General features: G+C 30.4%; 2 protein-coding genes across 2 annotated transcripts; one reads left to right on the forward strand and one right to left on the reverse strand.

Annotated features, from left to right (window-relative positions):
- Positions 1-3,776: 3,776 nt before the first annotated feature.
- LOC130799554 (organic cation/carnitine transporter 3-like) lies at positions 3,777-5,884 on the reverse strand. The gene has a single exon (XM_057662679.1). It carries the CDS (start codon positions 5,660-5,662, stop codon positions 4,079-4,081), a length of 1,584 nt encoding a protein of 527 aa, XP_057518662.1. The 5' UTR covers positions 5,663-5,884; the 3' UTR covers positions 3,777-4,078.
- Positions 5,885-14,938: 9,054 nt separating this feature from the next.
- Positions 14,939-16,022, forward strand: LOC130799256 (uncharacterized mitochondrial protein AtMg00810-like). Its single transcript, XM_057662361.1, has 3 exons — positions 14,939-15,118; positions 15,192-15,819; positions 15,871-16,022. Exons 1-3 carry the CDS (start codon positions 14,939-14,941, stop codon positions 16,020-16,022), a joined length of 960 nt encoding a protein of 319 aa, XP_057518344.1.
- Positions 16,023-22,972: the final 6,950 nt, after the last annotated feature.

Raw genomic sequence — 22,972 nt, forward strand, 5'->3', positions numbered from 1 at the left:
CAATTGATGGTTTGGGACAAAAATTGAATCATCGTTAGTTTTGGTCTGTTTTATGTTATCGACTCACTATTCTCTTGTTTACCGAAGGTAGCTTATGCCCGAGCTGCAATACTCATAGGACGGAAAAATGGGGATATCACACTGTTCATTGTTCCGGTGAGATCGGTGTGAAGTTCTGCCACAGTTTGATCCGGGACATGCTCGTGGATATATGTTGCAAAGCTGGGAGTTCAGTACGTAAAGAGGTACCAATGGGGTTCTCTTCAGAGGTAAGGAAAGAGCTTAGGCCAATTGATCTTCTACTGTTTAATTGGCTTCATGGTAAAGACGCATATGTGGATGTCACTGGAGGGTCACCCCTTGTTGGCGTGGGACTCAAGAGTCTCCTCTTTGGCCCCTGGTGCTTCTTTAGCCAATGTTGTGGAAAGAAAGAGAAAGAAATATACTGCTAATGTGAGGAGAATAGCTACAAATTTATCCCCTTTACTTTCTCTACTTTCGATGAGTTAGATGAAGACGCGCTTGAACTGTTATCAAGGATTGCATCATTTTCTTTGAATAACTTAAGCAGCATTAAGTCTAGAGCATACAATTTTTACAGACTAGCTTTTTGTATTCGAAAGGAAGTGGGTGCTCAACTTATTGCTCGACTTCCTATTACTCGACTTCCTACAACTTCTTGTAAAGTCTTTATTTATGAAATGGAATACATAATAATAATAATAATAATAATAATAATAATAATAATAATAGAAGTGAACAAAATGAGGATTTGTTTTGTACCCGATAAACCTAAACTAGGTGAGCTGGCACAAACTTCAACTTCAAAGCACTTTCCTAATCTGTTACCTGTCCTCTATTCTGTTTATATTGTATAAAAAACAGTTACAAACTTCTATTTAATTATTAAGGGAAACTATGAATGGTATTTATGTGTTTTTCAATTTATTTTTGATATTTTTGTGTTTTTTTATTATTAATGGTACTCCTAATATTTTACGCTAATTATAACTGTGACATTATTCAAGTTTTGGCCGTTATCTTGACATTATTCAATGTTCAAACAAATTGATCATGGTTTGTTTTTAAAAGGATTCAACGGTAAGATAACATCAAAAACTTGAATAATGTTACGGTTGTAATTAGCATGAAATGCTAGAGATACCATTGATAATTGAAAAAACACAAAAATACCAAAAATAAAGTGTAATAACACAAAAATACCATTGATAATTTTCCATTAATAAATCAATTCAACTTCTATAAATTATTTACTCAAAATGCTTGGTTGTTTTCTGTGTTTATTTACATGTGTAACTATATTATTCTTCTTTTGGAATGTAGGCATCTGTCGTTTTCTTTTGCTTTCTTTATACGAGACACGACACTTGTAGCGCAATGCTCTCTTTGGATTAACATAAATTATCAAACCAAATTTCTATTAAGTTGACTTAATGTATGTTTAATAATTAAAAAATTACTTATAACCTTTAATAAAGTAATTACTTTATAATTTTAAAATGATCAATTATAACCTTTTAATAGAATTTTAAAATAACCATTTATAATTTTAAAATAATTACTTACGTAATTCAAAATGATTCAAGACTAAGAAATATTCATTACACATATTTTATTTGAAGTGCAATACAATGCTATAAGTCTGATTAATTAGTTTTAAGGGACTTAATTAGCTTAATTTGAAACAATTTGAAAAATGACAAAAATACTCGTGAATTATGAATCCTTTAAAAGCCAATTACAAACATTCAAAATATTTCAACTGCTTTGTTGTAGCCATGTAGGTAGAACTATAAGGACACAATATTAGGATCCATTTACTTCAACTCAAGAAAAAAAAAAAGTTAGATCCAATCCATTACTTTTTCTTTATCATCTATACTAACATTTTAAAATTTATTTTAAAATAAAAAATTAAAAAATTCTCAAAACCCTTTATTTTTCTCCATTAAGTAACTCTAACCATTAGGTTAAATAATGAATTATCCAATACTTTTAGTAATGGAAATAATCCTAACTCTATTTGTATTATTCCCTTCATCCATTATATTCATTCCATTTCAATATGCACGGTCTTTTTTAAAACTACTGAAAAAGTAACCCCTATGTGCTGTTGGGCATTCTATGGGAATGATTAAAATTTAGGACAATTACTTTGATTCAGAACCATTAAAAATCACCACATATTTTCCACTAATAATTAAAATTAATATAAAATACTTTAACTATTTAGATTATTAATTACTCTAATTGCAAAAATTTCATCTTTCTGAATGTTTGTGAATATTTCTTTTAAGAATAACAACAATTAAATGGAGGGAGTATATCATTTGATCCATGTCAACCGTCTAAATTATCTTCACAAAAAATGTATAATATACTACAAAATGCAGACTGTTGTTCTTTGTACATATTGACAGCATCTATCATTTATAATTGCAAATATTTATGCTTAAATCAAATTTGATAATTTAATTTTTTTTTTTAATTATGTAATTGAATTCGATTTGATCTGATATAAAAAAAATATTAATAATTATATAAAAATCGGGGTGAAGACATCTACTTAAAAGCTTTCAAAAATATTTATTGACGTACAGCTAAAAAGCAAAGGACTGGATTTTGTATGTTTCTCTTAATGTACGCCCAGTTGGCCACTAGTTCTAACAGTTTCGTATTAATGTCCGTCCAAAACAAATTAAGTGGTTATCGTCAAATTTTTTTATTGTTTCCCAATATTTATGTCACGGACTGCTCAGCCGCAAATTTTAGATATTTTCTTTTATATCAGTTTATTATACTCGATTTCTTTTGTAATAAAAATAATGATGGAGCTAAACAGAAAGACGATCACTTTAGTAATGTAAAAAATTTTTTAAAAATGATTGTGCATAAGTGTTGCGCAGGCAAACTCGCTAGAAAGATTAAAATAAGAAGGTGCAATGTAACTGTTCGGTAAGAAAGTATAATGCCCGCTCATCTGAATATTAAAGTTTTTTTAATTTGGTGAAAAAACTCAAGTAAATTATGTGTATTGAAAAGAGTAAATTAAGTGACTTTCAAAGAGCTTTCTACAAAGAGAAAGGATAAGAAATACAATAATTTAAGAATTAAGATTGCTAAAAACCGAATTTGTGAGACCTAGATGATGTTTCAAATTCAAAATATTCGGAGGATTTTAAAAGCAATATTAAAAGTTTGTAATTATTTATATATAATTGTTAATTTGTAGAGAAACTTTATGATTAGGAACACTAACTAAATTACACTTAATTTGATATTTTTATTTATACTTTCCCATATTACTATTATAAGCGACTACAGCTATTTGTTTTATAGTGACTAAAGCTCCAATCTATAACAGTTATATAATTTTTTTTAAAAGATAACATTAATATAAATTATTTCTTTTGAAAAAACATGCTTAGAGACATGGTTGTCAAATCATATGTACCTCATAACTCATTTCTCCTAAAGAAACATCCTTAGAGACACCATAATTAAATCATGTGTATTAGTTAATAGTAAAAGTGTTTATTCTAGTTATGGAGTCGATTTTGAATTAAATGTTTCACGTTAGATTAAAATCAGGTAATATATTCACATTGATTTTTACATAATTGTAAATCTATCTTTAAATCGAGTTAAATCGAATTCAGTTACAAAGTCGGTTCAATATCACATCGTTGAGTTGTTTTAAAAACCTCTAATACTGAGATTGTCATTTGTCAATTTGTAGCACATAGAAAGATATAGAAGATACGAATACTTCATCATGCCTCTATATTATTCAAAATTGTGGATCATGTCATACTAGCTAGTTGGAATACACCAAGAGTACATAGAATACATATAATACATCATCCAATTGCAAGAGCTAGCTACTAGCATGGCCTAGGAATCTTATAGCAACTATATAGTTCAACTAGTATTACCTGCCCACAAAAATTGACTCCACTCTAACAACAAACAAAAAAATCTGAGTAATCAATGACAAACAACATATCATAATCAATTCATACAACAAAAAACTATAAGCCCACCCTCTCAAACATTGTTAATGAGTTGCCCAGAAACTACCTAGCCTTTGTGCCTTGTCCTCTTCTTCATCCATCGTATCCGCCAATGTAGTTCCTCTCGTTTCGGGCAAGAAAAACGCAAATGACCCACAAATGGCTATCACCACTCCAAACACTCCATATGCTATAAATGGGTTTTTTCGCCCTGCAGCGACCAGAGGTGGCGCAAATGCCCCGCCAAACACGAGTGCTTGACGGGCCATAGACAGGGCGGAATTCCGAACACAAGTAGGGAATAACTCACAAGTAAAGATCAACATAAGGTTCAATCCAGAAACCCCACAAAGGAATGAAAGTATTTCAAGTCCAACTTGTAATACCATTATATGTTCATTACTTTCCGCAAAATTTCCGGCCACCACTACTAAAACACTTAGGATACCACTCACTAAAGTAAACCCAATTACTGCAAACCGTCTATTTAACCTATTAACCAAAACAAACGTTAAAAAGGATCCTGGTAATTCGGCTAAGGCATTAAGGGACACACTTAGATAAATATTAAAGGGTAAGTTCCCTAAAGCTAAGGGCATACCATAGTAAACTACACCAAGACCACTAGATATAAACGAAACGGTTATTAATCGTCGTAGGGCCCATGCCCTAGACACCATAATCTTCATCGCGGAGAAGACATCTGTGTCATCTCCGCGAGGAGCTTCTTCTTCTCCGAAGAAGCTCAAAGTAAGACTACTTTGGTGTAATGTGGCGATGTTTTTAAGCGCATCCATGGCTTCTTCCCTTCGGCCCCGGATCAGTAACCATCTGGGTGATTCCTTAACAAAGAAGATAACAAGTGCACAATAAACCAGTGCAGGAATAGAAGTCCACATATACATATGCCGCCATGAAAGACCTTGATTTAAATAAGCAATTCCTGGTAATGATAGAAATCCTAAAGAGAAACAAACGAAACCCATAACCCCAATTTGACCACGCCATTGTTTACCAACAACTTCGGTAGCTAAAACCAATGAACATGTCCCAATTGCGGCTCTTCCGAACCCAGAAACAAATCTTAAAAACGCGTAAACCCAAATGTTTCTTGAAAATAAAGCTGTAAAGATACCTGATAAAGACATAGCTAAGGTACATACTAGCAATAGATTCTTGCGACCGAGCCATGAATCCGCTAACGTTGCTAACACGAGCCCACCGAAGACGCAACCGATGAGAAAAGACGAAGCGGGTAACCCTGTAATCAATGAATTGGCGCATTGTAAACCCCATTCAGACACGATTGTTGAGTCGATTGGAGCGTCCCAAGCCCAAGCGGCGCCTTCTGGGACGGCGCATATATCGTCACCGCACGCACCCGTCGTGCAATGCCAGGACGGTTGGGCGTCGGTAAAGATAGAGATGAAGGTTTGTTGGGCGTCAAATGCCCAAGCGAAGGAGACTAAAACGCATTGAATAATCTGCGCTAAGCCTATATTTCCGATGCACTGCTCGATTTTATCGTTGACTGTTGCGTTTTTGTTTCGGGTTGGGTGACGGTAATCATAAGAATTGGAATTTTGTTCACCGTTTTGGTTGGTTAGTAATGGAGATGAATCCGCCATGATTTTTGTTTTTGGGATCTGAAAAGATTGGGTTTGATGATTAGATGATTATGATGAAAAGAATTAGGGATTATGATTATGATTATGATTATGATTATGATTATGATAATTGGGTGGCTGAGAAAAAGTGAAGGAAAAAAGAGGGTATTTAAGGGCAAAGAGGTAAAGGAGGGGAAGAGAGGTGTTTTAGGAGAGACATCAACTGGGATGTCGACCAAGCATGTGAGTCAAAAACGTGAGTCATAAGATTGACGTGGAGATGAATATGATTCTAATTTATTTTAATACTTCTTTTTTATTATTATTATTATTATTATTATTATTATTAATTACTTTGTTTTTTAAAGTTGTTCTTATACCTGGAATAATCCAAACTTTTCATAATTTTCTTATAATAATCTCACTTATTAATTAACCATTAATAATCTTGATTTTTGGGTATTTTTTCTATGGTAAACTCGGTGAACTGATGATTTGCAATAACAAGTTTTATTTTTTTTAAAAAAAAAGATAAATCAAAATAAAATATCAAAAAAAAATGTTAATTTTCAAATTTTTTCTCTAATTTCACATTAATTTTAAGTTTTACTTTTTTGGTAAAATATCTACTATAGCAGGTTATCGGGTGATACAAGTTTACTCTAGGTAAATATCCCCTAACGTTGGGATTATTCATGATTAATCAATAGGTGGATTTATTGTGGAAAAATAATGAAAATGCTGGATTATTCTAAGTACTTTTTCCAAAAAAAATTCATGAAAATAAAGAAACATAGAAACTTTTAGATAATGTATATATTATTTTATTGAATAATAATCAATAATGAACGAAAAGTGGAGACCATAAAAATCAAAAAAATATTAAAATAGAGGTAGTGGAAAATATTAAAGTTAGTGGGAAATATGTGGGGACAATAAAAATATAAAAATGTTAAAACGAAGTTAGTGAAAAATATGTGCGGTCCATAAACATTAAAAAATACAAAAACGAGGATGAATAAGATTAATTATGTCCAAAATTTGTGATATATATAGAAAGTTTTAAGGAAACAACAATAGAGCGATACAAAATGAAATGGAAAAAACAAACGAATGGAATATTATTTATTTAGATAGTCTTGTATAAAACCGTTTTACCATAAGACTGAGCCATATAATTAACTTAACTTTCTAATTAATTACTTTGAAATAATTACTAATTAATTTAATACATTAAAAATACATAATTCAATTCAATACAAACCGTCTCATTTAAATAATTTTTTTTTATTTGTAGTGGGGAAATGAATGTGAACAAATAATCATTAAGTTAGTTCCAGATAAATCCTGACCAATTAAATGTAATAAACAGCTTGTCAATGAATTTTAAACGAGTCGGTTTGATTAGGGAGTACATGGTATTGATTTAAACTTGAAGATTCGCCGTCCTAATTATCATTTATATTTCATTAGGGTGTACGAATTGAGGAAGTGTTCCAAGCTTTTTGGTGTACGTTTATAGAATTTTTTAATTTATTATTAAAAAATTAGTTTGATACATTTATCTTTCAAAAATCAATTAGAGATGAATATTTATTTTTCGGTCATTTCTAAAATTTAAAAACATCCTGTATTCATATATGAAATAATTAATACATAAACAATTTACTTCAATCCTATATTATAAGGTAATCTCTTTGTTCCTTAATATTATTCTTGCAAGATTTGTTCAATCGATTAGATAGTGAATATATATTTATGGGTAATAATACATACAGACCTTAAGGCTATATTATAAGAGAGAATATTTTAGAATCTTTATTACTTAAAATTTAATAAGATATTAATTGTTATGGAAAAATACAACATTATTTGCTACACAAAGAGAGATAAATTATTTGTATTCTTTCAAATCACCTAATGACTTAATAAAACATTACTTAATTTTAATAAAAAAACTTAATTAAACTTATTACTAAATTTTATTAAATAATAAATTTGATGAATGATAAGTGAGACCATAAGCCTTTAAAAAATAATAAAATAAAATTAGTGGAAAAAATATAAGGACTATAACTATTTAAAAAATGTTTAAATAAAGTTTGTGGGAAACTATGAATACTATAAAAACAAAGTTAATGGAAAGAATGTGGATTTCATAAGCAATATAAAAATGTTAAAATGATATTATTAAAAAAATATAAAGACCATAAAAATTATTAAAATACTAAAAAAGAATGAACAAAGTTAATTACGTCTTAAATTTGTGCATGATATAAATATAAATATTTTTTAAGAAAATAACAAATGTAACTTAAAATGACAAAATGAAAAATTTTAAAGGAGTAGAGTTATTGGTTCAAGTTATATGAGTAGAATGCAGTAATTTGGGGCTAATTAATTACACAAATTCTTGTGAAAGACGGCCTTTTTGAGAGATCATCTTTAATTGGGCGGATCCATTATATATTTTTTAAAATAATATAAGTAGGTATTAAGAATGATTTAAATAGACATTTAAGATATTGAAAGTATGCATTAAGAATACGGTAAGTAAGCATTAAAGATAGTGTAAGTAGACATTAAGAATACAATAAATAAACATTAGTCTTTAATGGGTTGAGCTTGAAATACAAGACTAACTGAATTAATCAGGCTATACTTAAATTGTTAAACCCAAACGAGCGTAACCTTTGTAAAAATAGAACAAATTATGCGTAGATAACGATCGGATGAGTGACCTAGTTTCTCGGATGATATTGCTTTTTCGAGCAAGCAGTCTATCAATTGTTCGATTGTTCGTCCTCATTCAAGCATTAATTTGCACGGACGAGAAAGCTTCAAGTCTATGCTCTTTGATTTCCTTCGCTCCTTTGGCACGTTCGGGCGCACCTCAAGCATTTCCGAGCATACGCTCATACATGAGTCGTCTTATTAACTAGGACACACAAACAGCTGGAGTTGCAATGATTTAAGTACTTGAAAGACCTGACCTCATGGAAGCCACTAAGAGTCTGACAAAGGATTATAATTAGGTGTACTAAAACTTTCCCTCATAAAGGATCCTCACTTTGCTATCAATCCTTTCATCGATATTGGTTATGAAGTAATTCCCCAAGATAATCCATGGTATCACTAATAATAAGTTTAACATCATCGTACCCACTATATCTCTTCCATTGAAAATTATAATTAAGGTCTGAAGAGAAAAGGAAGGCGGCAACCCATACCCATAAATTAAAAGAGAATATGCAGCCAAAGAGTCTCACGACTCGAGATTGATCCTCGTAATAATAGGTTCTGTAATGAAAATGAGTGAGTAAAACTGAATCCATAAGATTACATCGTATTAAATAAGCTTGGCCTTTAATTATAAAATTAGAAATAAACTAAAAAACATATGAATAAAATAAAAATAACTCCGTAAATAGTGTTTTTTTTTATTGATTTTTAGCCCACCAAACAACATTGTGATTGAATAAGTGGTGATCTTATATTAATAAGTGAGTTTGAAAAGTCAGAGTCAAAGTTAATAACAAATTTACTGTTGTATAACTGAAAATTTTATAATTAATTATACGCACTATTTAATTTGTCTATTTATTTAGAGTTATCATAAAATAAGTACGATGCATACATGAAACTTTGCAAATATCAAATAAATAATGCTATTTGACTAAGAACTTTAAACTCTGGTCAAATTGTTTCTAGAAAATTATTCATTTGGTTTTGCTCACAAATCATTATCTATCCAATTGGTAAAAACTTGGAGCTTATGATACATTAATACTGGTTCAAATTAATTAATAAATGTCATTCTAACTATAAACTACTTTCAATTTTAGATATTTATTTAATTATTTATATATCAAATTGGTACAATACAATAATCTTATTAAATCTTTTTTCATCATAACTTAACAAATATACCTATGTTTTTTCAAGAGTGGGAATAATTAACTTGGGAGCTGGGTCAAATGAACTCATCGCCTACTATATGCCTAAGCCCCCGATATAATTTAAAAAAGGGATCTGGCAATTCAATAAGGAGTAGAAGAAGTAACTCACTTATAAATCTAAAAAATTTTTTTTATAAAACTAACTGTAGTAGTAGGAGATACTCTTTAATTTATAAATTAATATATATTTTTTTTATGATATGAGACAACTCACATGTGGACTACAATGAGCCAGTAGCGGACGTAGGTTAATGCCTATAGGGACATGTGCCCTTAGAAGTTTTTTTTTAAAATTTTAAATTAGACTTTTCTATTGATAAGAGTAAAAGTGTAAAATTAATACTGAAGTTTTTTGATGATAGATACTTCCTCATTTTAGTAATTTTGTTATATTTATTTTTTTGTCCTACTTTTATATTAGGTCAGTTGATTTATTTTGTTCCATTTCCTTTTATGGTATATCGTATTTAAAATTTTACCTAGTCTTGTGTGAAAACTAAATTCAAGCAGCCCATCAGTAAAAATATAAAAAACACAATGAAACTAAATTCACACTTGTATAAGAAGCTGTTTTTTTCAAATAGTTTAGGCAGACCCAATTGAGAGTCTCACGGTGAGACGACTTCAATAAAGAACGTGCACTATAATAGATCAATCCACTATTTATTTACAACATACACATTATTTTTTGAGTATATTTAACTTTTTTTCTAGTTACATTATTTTGAATAAAGAGGAATGAATTTAATAAATAAGTTCAAATTGTTATTAACTTATTAATCAAGTAATGCATATGATTATGATAGATCTTAATTACAAGAATTCTTTTATTAGAAAACACTACTTAATTACGAGAAACTCTTTCAAGAATAAGATCATAATTTTGATAAATTTATAGTGCTTTTACTTGTCATTTTGCAGAACTAAAAAATTAGTTGTTAATTTTACAAACGAAACGCTGCCTAAATTTCGTCTATTAGTTGATGCCAGTGATGAAACTTGAACAAAATTTTACGGCGCCGGAGTAAAATAAATAAATAAATTAAATGACATTAATATATAGCTAATCCATTGCAACCAAAAGTTATAACGTAAATTGAATCAAAATAATGCTCGACACTCTTTAGCCACAGAATATTTAAATTATTTATAATCTCATTGACACTATATGTCTTTGCTATTTGTCTCTAAATGTATATTACTAAACTATTAGTAAGAAAATCATCGCTCATTTTGTTACGAAATCATTTCTTTACTATCTTCATAATTGATGTTTTATTGTATAAATTTTTAAGATTCAAACATGCACTTATTCAAACTAATTATTAAAATTAATAAAGATAAGAAAATCAATTAAAATATAAAACAAATCTTTATCCTTCAGTTGAGGATGTTATGCTTAATTTTTTATTTTGTTGATTTCTCCCAATTACTTTTTTTTTTTCAGTTGTTAAATGATAATTTCATTTCTAATTTGATATTCTATTATTACTTATTAGTTTGTTTTTTATTATTTTTTTTTAATTATTCTCTTCCTTTAATTGTGTTGCTTTTTATTTGTTGGGCTAGAGTTATAAAAAATATAAAATGACGGTCGTATATTAAATAAAAATTGCTGAAAATCTCGGAGGGGCAAAGTCCCTACCCGTCCTAACAAAGTTTTGCCTTTGGTTTATGCCCCTTGAGATTTCGAACCCTGGATCCGCCATTGCAACGATCAATTTAACACGTCGTGTAATCATGAATTTTGCAATTTTGAAGGAAGGACGAAGGAAGAAAGATTTGTCTTCATTGTTGTTAGTTACCAAATCTTAAAGGTAGTATCTTGTTTTCTTAATGAGTTGTAATAGCAAATGTTTCACATGCAATGTGATTCCCGCGCATATAACTGCATATGCTTTATTGTTTAGCTAAGGTGTTACTCTTGATGCATTTTTTTTAAATAATTAATAATCTATTAATAAAAATATCATATATTATCTACAATAGAGTAATAATTGATCAAATATATAACGATTTTAATCAAATAAATTTCTATATAGAAAATCTCACGATCATTAAAACGAAATTTAATACTGAAGTCTTCCCTCTATTACATTAGTGTTTGATACAATCTTATCCAAGGGGGTTTTATCTGGTGTGCAATGGCTTAAATGAAATAGAGATAAGTATAATACTATTGTTTGTATTAGCAAAACTGACACTTGTGATGACATCATATTCCCTTTTGCCATCAAATTGATAACAAGACTTAACTACAGTCTTTAAAATCCAATATATAGAGAGAATGAATTTTATTTGTAACAAAAATAAAAAAAGCAATGATAAAAAGATTGAGGGCTTTCTATCAGCCTTAACAATGGATGGTGTTTCGGTAATGAAACGAGGAAGTGGAAAACACTTGAAATACCGTAAGTGAAAGTGTTATCAGGAGCGGCGATTTGTGGAAGGAAGCGACTTGAATTCTTGAAACACAACACGTTAGTCTTGTCCGGGGGTGATCTTCCGGAAAACCCCTCCGACGCTCAAGTTAGAACGGAGATGTGAGATTAATGAACAAATGATTATAGATTGAATGCAAGAGCAGGGATATTTGGGTTGAGATGACTTGTACGTGGGTAGACTAATGAGATGGAGTATGAGTAGAAATATTAAGAGGGTTATTCTCAGATGATCCCTTCCTCTCTGATGGTTGTCTTTATTTATAATGGTGGAAGGGAAGTTATTTCAGAGAGGTGGTTGATTATCATGGGGGAAGTGGGCAGTTATCAGCATCAAAAGAAGGAGAACCATGCAATGAGGGATGAATGGGAAGTTGGGTCAATCTTGAGGTTACCTCCCAGAGGAAGTTAGGGTATTTTGAAGGTTACTAGCTCAAGGGCCAATTAAGGAGATTGGGGAATTCAGAAAAAACCCATTGACTAAAAGTCAAGGTCAATCCAAAAGGTCAAAGGGTATTAAGGTAATATGACATTAATGATTTAAATAAATAAGTAAATTAAATAAGTGATACCATGACAGATGGTATGGTTTTTTGAGAGAAAAATAAAAGGAAGGAGAGAGAAGACTGGCTATGTTTTTGAGTGATCAATTTGGCTTTATAATTTCTAATTGTGTTTTGTTAAAAATTATTAAACGTTAAAATTCATAAAATTTACGTTGAGATAACTAAAATAAGATTTCATTCAACTAAATTTTAACTTATATAAATTAAAAATAAAATACAAAATAAGAGTGATCGGTGCTTAGTATTAAACATATGATCAAAATAAGAGAGTATGTTTTAATGTAATCTATTTTGCAGTATAAATAGAATTCTCGGCATTTGGACCAATGTACTTATGTGCATGTGGTTGGTGGTAAATTTCTTTGAACAAATTATTGTATTAGACTATCTCAACATGAGACTTATCTCATATATACGCCAAATATTCTTTTTAATACATGTTATAGCTACTTTTGTGAGAGTTGTGAGAGTCGTCTCTCTGAGTGACGACTTCAAAATATAAAGCCCACATTCTTATTTCCTCTTTAAGTTGTATTAATTAGGCTATTTAGCCCATATATATAATGCGTATCTCGAAAAGACCGTCTCTTACAATAATTTGTGTACATATTATAAGAATATGAATTCATTATTTAAATTCGTCAAAAAATGATCTTATCTATTTTGTAGTTTTGACAAATAAAAGGATTAATTACCAATTAAAAGATGTACGGATTAATAATGCAGAATTGTTGGCATTCATGATTGCTTATAATAGTAGCTTTTAAAAAGGGAGTTATCAAACATCGCTACTTCTTTTTATTTTATCGTCACTCCCTTCCTCATGAAATTACGACTTTGCCCCTTAATTTTAAAAAATTACAACTTTACTACCCTTTAAAATTTCTTATTTATACTAATAATAATAATAATAATAATAATAATAATAATATAAATGAAATTAATAATAATTTTTAAAATAACGAAAAAAATACCCAGTCGCACAAAAATTTGCGACTAAACCGCGGTCCTGCCGCGGTTTTCTTGCGACTGGGTTTTTTTTTTCGTTTTTTAAAAAATTATTATTAATTTCATTTATATTATTATTGTTATTATTATTATTATTATTATTATTATTATTATTATTATTATTATTATTATTATTATTATTATTATTTATTGTGATTGTTATTATTATTACTATTATATTTTTATTTTGTTTAAATAATTATATTTAATTTATTTTTTTAAATTTTATTATTATTATTATTATTATTATTATTATTATTATTATTATTATTATTATTATTATTATTATTATTATTATTAACTTTTTTATATTCTTCTTTAAATTTAATGTTTTAAAGTGATAATAGTGTTATTAAGTGCGGTTGGCTCGCGATTTTTCCTGCGACAGCCTTTTTTTTTTGAATTTCGAATTATAAAATTTCTTTTGTTAAATTAATTTATTTTTAAGTTATTGTTATTTAATAAATGTTGTAATAAATTATTTTATTTTAATATATTATTATATTATGATAGTGTTATTATAATAATTAGTTTTGAATTTAAATAATTTATTTGAATGTTTAATTATTTTTAATATAATAATAATATATTAAATAAAATTTAGTTGTTAATTAATTTATAATTTTTTATCAATAATTTAAACAAAAATTAATAATATCAATAATAATAATAATAACAATAATAATATCAATAAAATTAATATTTATTAAAAAAACGAAAAAAAAACCCAATCGCATAAAATCCGCGAGCCAACCGCGGTTCAGTCGCACGAAATACGCGACTCGACTGCGGTTCAGTCGCACGAAACGTTACTACAAATTCTTGGGTATCCTAACAGTAGATTAGATTCTTCAATTGGGTCATTACCACTCCTTAGTAATGGTTCAGTTAATACAAATTCTCCTGATCAACAAATTTAGAACATATCACCCATTTCAAATCAACCTAACAGTAGTTTAGCTAGCCATGACAGCTCAGAACATGTTCCCATCACAAGCCCATCTTTATCTTCTCCTCCATCACCTATGCATACAAGATCTAAAAGTGGGATTGTCAAGCCTAATCCTAAATATACTTCTTTAGCTCTCTTTTCGTCCTCTTCACCCTCCATATCACCTATTCCTCGTTCTTATCGGGTTGCACTTCAAGATCCTAACTGGTATAATGCCATGTGTGAAGAATATAATGCCTTGATTGCTACAAATACGTGGGATTTGGTACCAAGACCTCCTAATGCTAATGTGATTCGGAGTATGTGGGTGTTTTGTCATAAGGAAAAATCTGATGGTTAGTTTGAACGATACAAGGCTCGCTTGGTGGCTAATGGGAAAGGGCAAGAAAATGGTATTGATTGGTGAGCCTTTTAGTCCAGTTGTGAAGCCCACTACTATTCGTACTGTTTTGAGTCTTGATGTTACTCGAAAATGGGCTACTCACCAATTAGATGTCAAGAATGCTTTTTTTACATGGAGACTTGCAAAATACGGTGTATATGCATCAAACGTTTGGTTTTGTTAATTCTAGTAAACCCAAACACGTGTGTCTTCTTCGTCGCTCTCTCTATGGCCTTAAGCAGGCTTCTAGGGCTTGGTATCATTGTTTTGCTACTTACCTTTTGTCTCTTGGTTTCATGAATAGTAAGAGTGATTCTTCTCTATTCATCTTTCATCGTGATTCTGAAGTTGCATATTTACTCTTATACGTTGATGATATTATTCTAACATGTTCATTTGATACTCTACGGCAAAAGGTTAATAAGCTTCTTAGCTCTGAATTTGCTATGAAAGATCTTGGTTCTCTATCGTATTTTCTGGGCATAGCTATTACTCGTACTTTAGATACCATGTTCTTATGTCAACAGAAATATGCTCGGGAAATTCTTGCGAGAGCAGACATGTCTTCTTGTAAGGCGACATCTACTCCAGTTGATGCTAAGTCTAAATTAAGTGTTGTTAGTGGTAAACATGTTACTGATCCAACTAGTTATAGACGTTTTGCTGGGGCTCTTCAATACCTTACTATCACTCGACCCGACTTATCATATGCAGTCCAACAGATTTGTCTCTTTATGCATGATCCAAGGGAACAACATTTCCAGGCTCTAAAAAAGATCTTTCGATATAACAAGGGAACTTTAAGTTATGGCCTTCATTTTATTTCTTCTCCTGCCTATGGATTGGTTTCTTATTCTGATGTAGATTGGGGTGGGTAACCTGATACACTTCTATCTACATCTGGTTACTGCGTGTTTTTAGGAGACAATCTTATTTCCTGGTCTTCTAAACGACAAGCTACTGTTTCTCGTTCAAGTGCTGAGGCCGAATATAGAGGTGTTGCTAATGTTGTCGCTGAAGCTGCTTGGATTAGAAATTTGTTATTGGAGCTTCATTGTTCATTACCTAAATAAAGCCACCATTGTGTATTGTGATAACATAAGTGCTATCTACATGTCTCATAATCCAATTAATCACCAACGTACTAAATATGTCGAGCTAGATATTCATTTTTTCCGTGAGAAAGTTTCCCTTGGTCATTTCCAAATTTTACATGATCCTTTCTCTTTTCAGTATGTAGACATATTCACCAAGGGTCTCCCACTTCTTTTGTTCACATCTTTTATATTCAGTCTCAGCATTCGTCCTTCTCCCCTTTTGACTGCGGGGCGTATTAGGAAAAATATTATGTAAATATTTTATATTAAGAAAATACTGTTAAAATAGTTTATTAACATAACTCGCTCACGAAAATATGGCAACTCTAGTTGAGGGTTCTTTATATATATTGGTTATATGATTAATAACTACTCATGGAAGAATTCATAGTTCCTATAGGTCCTATTAAAGATTTTATGCAACTATGAGAATAAAAAAATAAAATTTAATGACCTCAACTCTGCGGTCCAGTAGCATCACAACATGTCTAGATCACGTATTTTAGAAATTAAAAATAGTATTTTAAATATTTTTTTACAGTTTATTTCTGAAATACCTAATCACATTAACAATTTTTAAAAAATATTGAAATTATTGTGATGCAACTTGAAACAAATTTAATTAAAGATTAAGAAAGCAAGTTGAAAGCAATTAAGTAAGCTGCCAATAACATTTACCTTACCCAATTTTTTTAAAATCGTAGATCGTATTTTTATGATGTTACACGTATCTCACAAAGATTTATAGTTTGAAACACGAGCGTCGTAATTACTGGTTCCTTATAAGTGAAATTCAATTATAGAAGGTTTTAATATTGTGTCATATTCAGTGGCGGACCTAGCTTAGGTGATGGGGTTGCATATCATCCCTATTAAAAATAAATTCAAGAAAGTCAGAGGCGGACCTAGTTTAGGTGATGAGGTTGCATATGCATCCCTATTAAAAATAAATTCAAGAAAGTAGTATCTAGGTCTCGAACCCATGACCTATTGCCAAAACATAGATAATTAACTACACTTCCAAACCACTAGGCTACAACATTCACATTTGCTAATTTATACTTTAACATAAATAATACTTTGTAAAAGCAAGTACAATTAATGACTATTAAAGAAGGAAATTAATGATTATTAGTTTCCTTAATTCTCCCATTTTCAATCTTCTTCCTCCCAATCTCTGTTTCGAAATCTGATCAAGCTGTCCAGCACCATTGTTGACGGCTTGTCGCTTGCTCGTAGCGGGCACACAACCACTGTTGCTGTTGTCGACACTACCGCCGCCATTGCTCCATTGTTACCGATAGTTTTTGGTAAATTATTAAAATTGAATTAGAATTTAGAATTCTTTTTACCTGAACTAGAATTTAGAGTTTAATGAACTATTGTATTGTGAATTTGAGTATGATTTGATTTGGATTTAATTTTAATTTGCTATAAATAATGATAAAATCAATTTATTTGTCTATGATTTGGGAATTATTTGTTTATAAATTATAATATTAATTTGCTTTAAATTATGATGATTTCAAATTTATTTGTTTTAAATTATGATAATTTCAATTCCGAATTAGAATTTGTATTTGCATTTGTGTATGATTTGACTGATTCTTATTCATGAATGACATTAAAAATCATCATTTTAATTAACTTATAAAGTATCAAAATTATGTTGAGTTTCTTTATTTATGGTGTTGTCTTTTAAGTTATGTTTTACTTGTTTTCAAAAAAAAAAAGTTATGTTTTGCTTGTTGATGGGAAATAAGACGCTTTTATTATGCTCGCAACTCCATATTTTAAATCCTAGGTCCACCACTCTCATATTGATATGTGGTTATATATCAGGGATGAGAAATGTTTTTTTGTTAAAAAAAGTTTCATAAATTCGACAGTAGAGAAGAAGGGTGGCGGATTGAATATTCATACGCTAATGGTGGTGGGAATAATTTTAAGTCAAATAATTTTGTTAAGTTCCATTGATAATTATATTATTTATTTTATCAATTTATTTTGATTACAATGTTTTTTTATTTTTTATTTTTTATTTTTTATATTACCGGAAATGGTACCATTGCTATAAAACAATAATTGAAAAGACATATAATTACTTAATTACATTTATCAAATTAATAATTTTTATTTAAATAATTAATAAACCGTGCTTGGTACGGTAATCTATCTAGTCCTAATTAAAAACAAGAAATTAATCAATAAGGGTAGTATAAAAACAAATAATTAATTAGAGATAAGAAGTGGTTGATGTGATGGTGGTGTCACAATGGAGCAAGGTGGTTGCGGTGGACCAAAGATTGGTGGCGGTGCAGGCAGCCCCTGCCACTAATGGTGGAAAATGCGTTCGTTGTTGCTGTTGGTGGGGCTGATCAACATAGCTAAATGGAAAGATCATTATAGCTGAATACCTTCTCACAAAAATAGGACTACACATAATTTCAATATAGTATATTATTATAATCATTGTAATGGGTAAATCCAATTTCTTATGAGGCTTAAAATTCAGCCTAAAACATACAATATACAAATGGAAGATTTAATATACTGATTTAAAAAATTAACAAAATCTAAAAACACCACAAAATCGAGAGAGAAGACAAAGATGAATCGTTTAAAACAATGGTCAACAAGATTGTCACAATAACCAACACAAACATACACTAGTCAATAATAAAGAGGAAACAAGGCCATACCCAGGCTAGGAGGGCTTTCACTCCTAGCACTATACCATCACCACCATCATAGTGGGAAAGAACTCTCTGCTCCTTGGAAGAAGTGGAGGCAAGAAGCGCAATGCTAGAGCGATTGCCTCCCCCAAGCCAGGGTAGAGCTATATTCTTCATTTTTGATGTATTGCCCTTTTGAGCCTCTTTTCTCCTCTTTCTCACCATCCCCAGACCGTTAGCATTGAACCTCTCAAAATCATTAAATCAATCACAAATAAATCTTGTGGAGGATCAAAGCTAATGGCCATTTTGATCTGCAAGTACTAACAAACAACACTACAAACCCAATGTGAGCACTGACTAGCAAAAATGCAATGCAATGAAGAAAAAAAAAAGCAAAATGAAACGAAAACAATATTTACAATTAAGTTACCTCCCAACAAGCGCTTCTTTAAGGTCATTAGCTAGACCTGACACTCTATATAGTGAGACAAACTCCGTACGAGTTTATCAAACTTACTCCCCACAACAGTAGAAGTTGGGGAGTGGAAGAGGGAGAGAAGCAGGAAGAAAAGAAGGAACAAAACAAAGATCGACTTTACATAACGAGATGAAAAGCCGAAGGAAGAGCGAACAAAGGGAGGAAGGAGGGAAACAATTGGCAAGTCATCACAAGCATCAAGTTGAGCATGATGGAGGGCGATAGGAAGCATCTTACAATGACTAAGAGGTGTAGAATGAGACTCAATAGAAGACACACTAAGGGTATGTACTTGAGACTCCTCAATCAGGGGCATATTGATGTGCAAATTTTATTTAACAGCAAGCGCACGGTGTACGTGTAGTTGCAAGTCGAACACAAGGAAGCTAGGATAAGAAACTTTCTAATTTCGATTAATTATATTGCTTAGAGAAGAAAAATTTTTGGTTGGTTGTTTAGTTATCAAACTAAAAATGCAATAAAAAAATGGGTTTAAACTATATGATGAAGAAATCTAGGGTGTCGGGAATCCCCCAAAATCTTGTATGATCAAATTCTCATTAGAGTCTATGAAATGTCAGATTAATTACGTGGTTAAATATGATATTCTGTTAATTCAAACTCTCGCTCTGTTGATTAACTATTAGATTCAGACCCTACTAATTCAATTCTCACACGCTATTTTTATTGAACGAATTAATAACAATTTAACTAAAATTTACCCAAAAGAAAAGTCGATCCTAATCTCACATGCTAGTTCTATTGACTAGTCTGACAAAGCACATTTAATTTAGGGTTAATTGGCACAATTTAACCACTTTAATCCTAGTTTCTTAGACACGTTCGAGAATCAAATCATACTTTACTTATAGGTTCAAACCCTATCCCTAGAAAATGGATCTACTCACTAATCATGGTAAAAACAATAAAACCAAACTCTAAGATGATACTAGACATGACTAAGAAAGAAATAAATGACAAATTTAAGAAAAACAATGATTGAATACCAAAGAACGCCACAATTAATTCAAAGAACAATATATGAAGAACAAAACTATTTATTATTAAGGAATGATTAATAACAATAACAAAAGTTCACAATGGAAGATTAAACTAGTACAAGAAATAAAAAACAAAGAAATATGCTTAAAACAATCAAAACCACTCAAAATCAACATGTATAACCAAAACGAGTAAAGTAACATAAATCTTCAAAATAAGCACGAAAATACTAACAATTACCATCATTAAGGAGTATAAACTGATATAAATAAGTGCAAATAATTGCACTTATCAAACTCCCCCATGTTTAACCTTTGCTCGTCCTCGAGCAAATCGAGGTTGACAATGAAAAATGAAGGTTAAGATACGGTCTCCAAACCTAGTTTACTTCTTATGCCTACCTTTCCTAGGCTCCTCTAATCCCCTAGTGTGACCAAGCGTTCCAAGAAATCATATGACTTCCGCCCATACTTGCTACACAACAAACACAACAACAATGAAAGGTACTAGAACATCAACCACCTCAAAACTCTACACTTCAACCCCCTTGTAACTCTTTGAGACAATGGAAATAAAACAAATACTACACTAATTCCTCCAATATAGCCTATCCAAATACCTACCTTATGACTCCTACTTCTTATGTTGCCGGCTCCAAGAACAAATGAGATGAAAAAATTTAAAATCTCTATCTCTCATTTTTCCAAGGAACTTAATTTTGGGTTTTATTCCTAGCCACTCATTAATTTTTTCAAGTCTCACTTGCTCACCCACTCATGCCTCTTTTGCCTAGGCCGCCCTTTCGGGTTTTGAACCTAGCTGGGCTTTTTTTCTTTTCAAGCATGTTTTCGTTTTTCAATGAACAACGTGTACAAACTTAGCTGTGAAAATCAAAGATACAATATAAATGCAATGCTAAGATTGTACAAAAATATATAAGATAGAAAACATGGGTAGCAAGAAGGTATTCAGTAACCCTTATAGAAAATAGGGTCTTCAGTAACCCTGGATAAAGCAAATCAAAGCACAAAAAGAGAATGCAAAGCTAACTCATATACTCCAATGATGAACTAGGATAGCACCGTCAGTTGCATCATTACCTCTTATGACATGAAACACCGATTCTCCTTATGGCTCCTCAAAAAAAAGAAACTTCTTATCTTAATCTCCTTTTCTCTCATAGAATAATCTCACTTTAAGCCCATAAAAATTCCAAACCCTTATCAACCTCTTACCCATCCCAACACAACATCACCACAACCACAACATGATGAAACCAAACAATCACCCAAACTCTAAACAATGTGGCTCAAATAATGGAGCTCTTGGATCTTGCAATCCAAGAACTATTTTGGACAAAAAAGAATGGGGGCTTTATGTTGGTGAAAATTTATATCTCAAATTACATGCAATGGTTGATAAAGGTGATCTGCGAGAATCTAAGTGAGAATGGCTAGGTGGGTTAAGGTATGACATTTTAGTGGAGCTAGAATTATAGAGAAGATAAAGATAGGAATAAAAGTATACTTGCAGATGCTGTGGTAAAGGATGAAAATCGATAGCAGCTGATGAACATTCACTCTCCTTTTGCCTAGACCTCCTTCACAGGTCATTGGCTAGCACTTTAAAAAGAAATTCCCCTTTTTTTCTTATTTTTTCTTGGGTAGGGGTAAACAAAAAGATAAAAAAAAAAATAACAAAAGCATTAAAGTTCTAATCTAAGAAAGCATAAAAACAAACTAGAAAAGCAATAAAAACTACAACTAACATGCATAGACTCCCCCCATGCTTATCAAAAGCATTGTCCTCAATGCTTAACAATGTAGCAAAGGAACAAAGACATGAAAAATAAAAGCACCTAAATAGGGAAAGTCTAATGTAAAAAGAACTAAAAAAATTGTAACTAAAAGTACGAGTTGTCTCCCGTAAAGCGCTTGTTTAATGTCTGTAGCTCAACTGTTGTGCTCAAGATTGGACATCGACAAAGCTCTTAGCATCTTATCGAACTCCTCTGAAAAATTTAAACCAACACAATAGAGGTAGTGTAATAGACCTTTTTTTTTCTTTTAATCTTAAATATGTTGACAAATTTAATAATCGTTTCGTTTTATTATTTTTAATGCCCTTTCGAATTTTATTCCAATCGTTCTTAAGTTCTTGATTTTTTTTATAGTTTATTTCTCTTAAAATAAAATATTAGGTTTATATTATAAGTTTATTTTTTTTTGGTAATTTCATTTTTTTTCTCTCCTTCGGTTGAATAATTATATTGTATTTTAAATATTAAGTCTAGCTAAATTACCTAAAATAACTTCATCTTTTTATTTCCTATATTAATTTATGATAAAAAAAAGAAATATAATAATAATAATAATAATAATAATAATAATAATAAAAGAGAGAAAGAAAATATCTTAAAACCTTTTGAGTTGGTGGAAGACTTCAATTAGGTGGCATAATATTAAGAATTTTCATTTTTTTATTATTCATTGCCTTATCTCTAAATTTTTGCTTCTACATTAAGAAAAAAAATGATGATGATTAATTAAACTCTATAAATATACAATAGAACAACCGTAGGAAAAAAACAAGAGAGAGAGGAAGAAATAAAAAAAAAAAAAAAAACTAATCCCTTAAAAATCTCTAAAAACCTAAAAAAATTCCTAAAAATCCTCAAAAATTCCTAAAAATCCTCAAAAATTCCCTAATAATAGTATTTAGTATTAATTATAGAAATTCAAGGGGAGGAAGCTAATTTTGTGGCTAGA

Source organism: Amaranthus tricolor, chromosome 14, assembly GCF_026212465.1.
Source record: "Amaranthus tricolor cultivar Red isolate AtriRed21 chromosome 14, ASM2621246v1, whole genome shotgun sequence".
Classification (NCBI taxonomy): domain Eukaryota; kingdom Viridiplantae; phylum Streptophyta; class Magnoliopsida; order Caryophyllales; family Amaranthaceae; genus Amaranthus; species Amaranthus tricolor.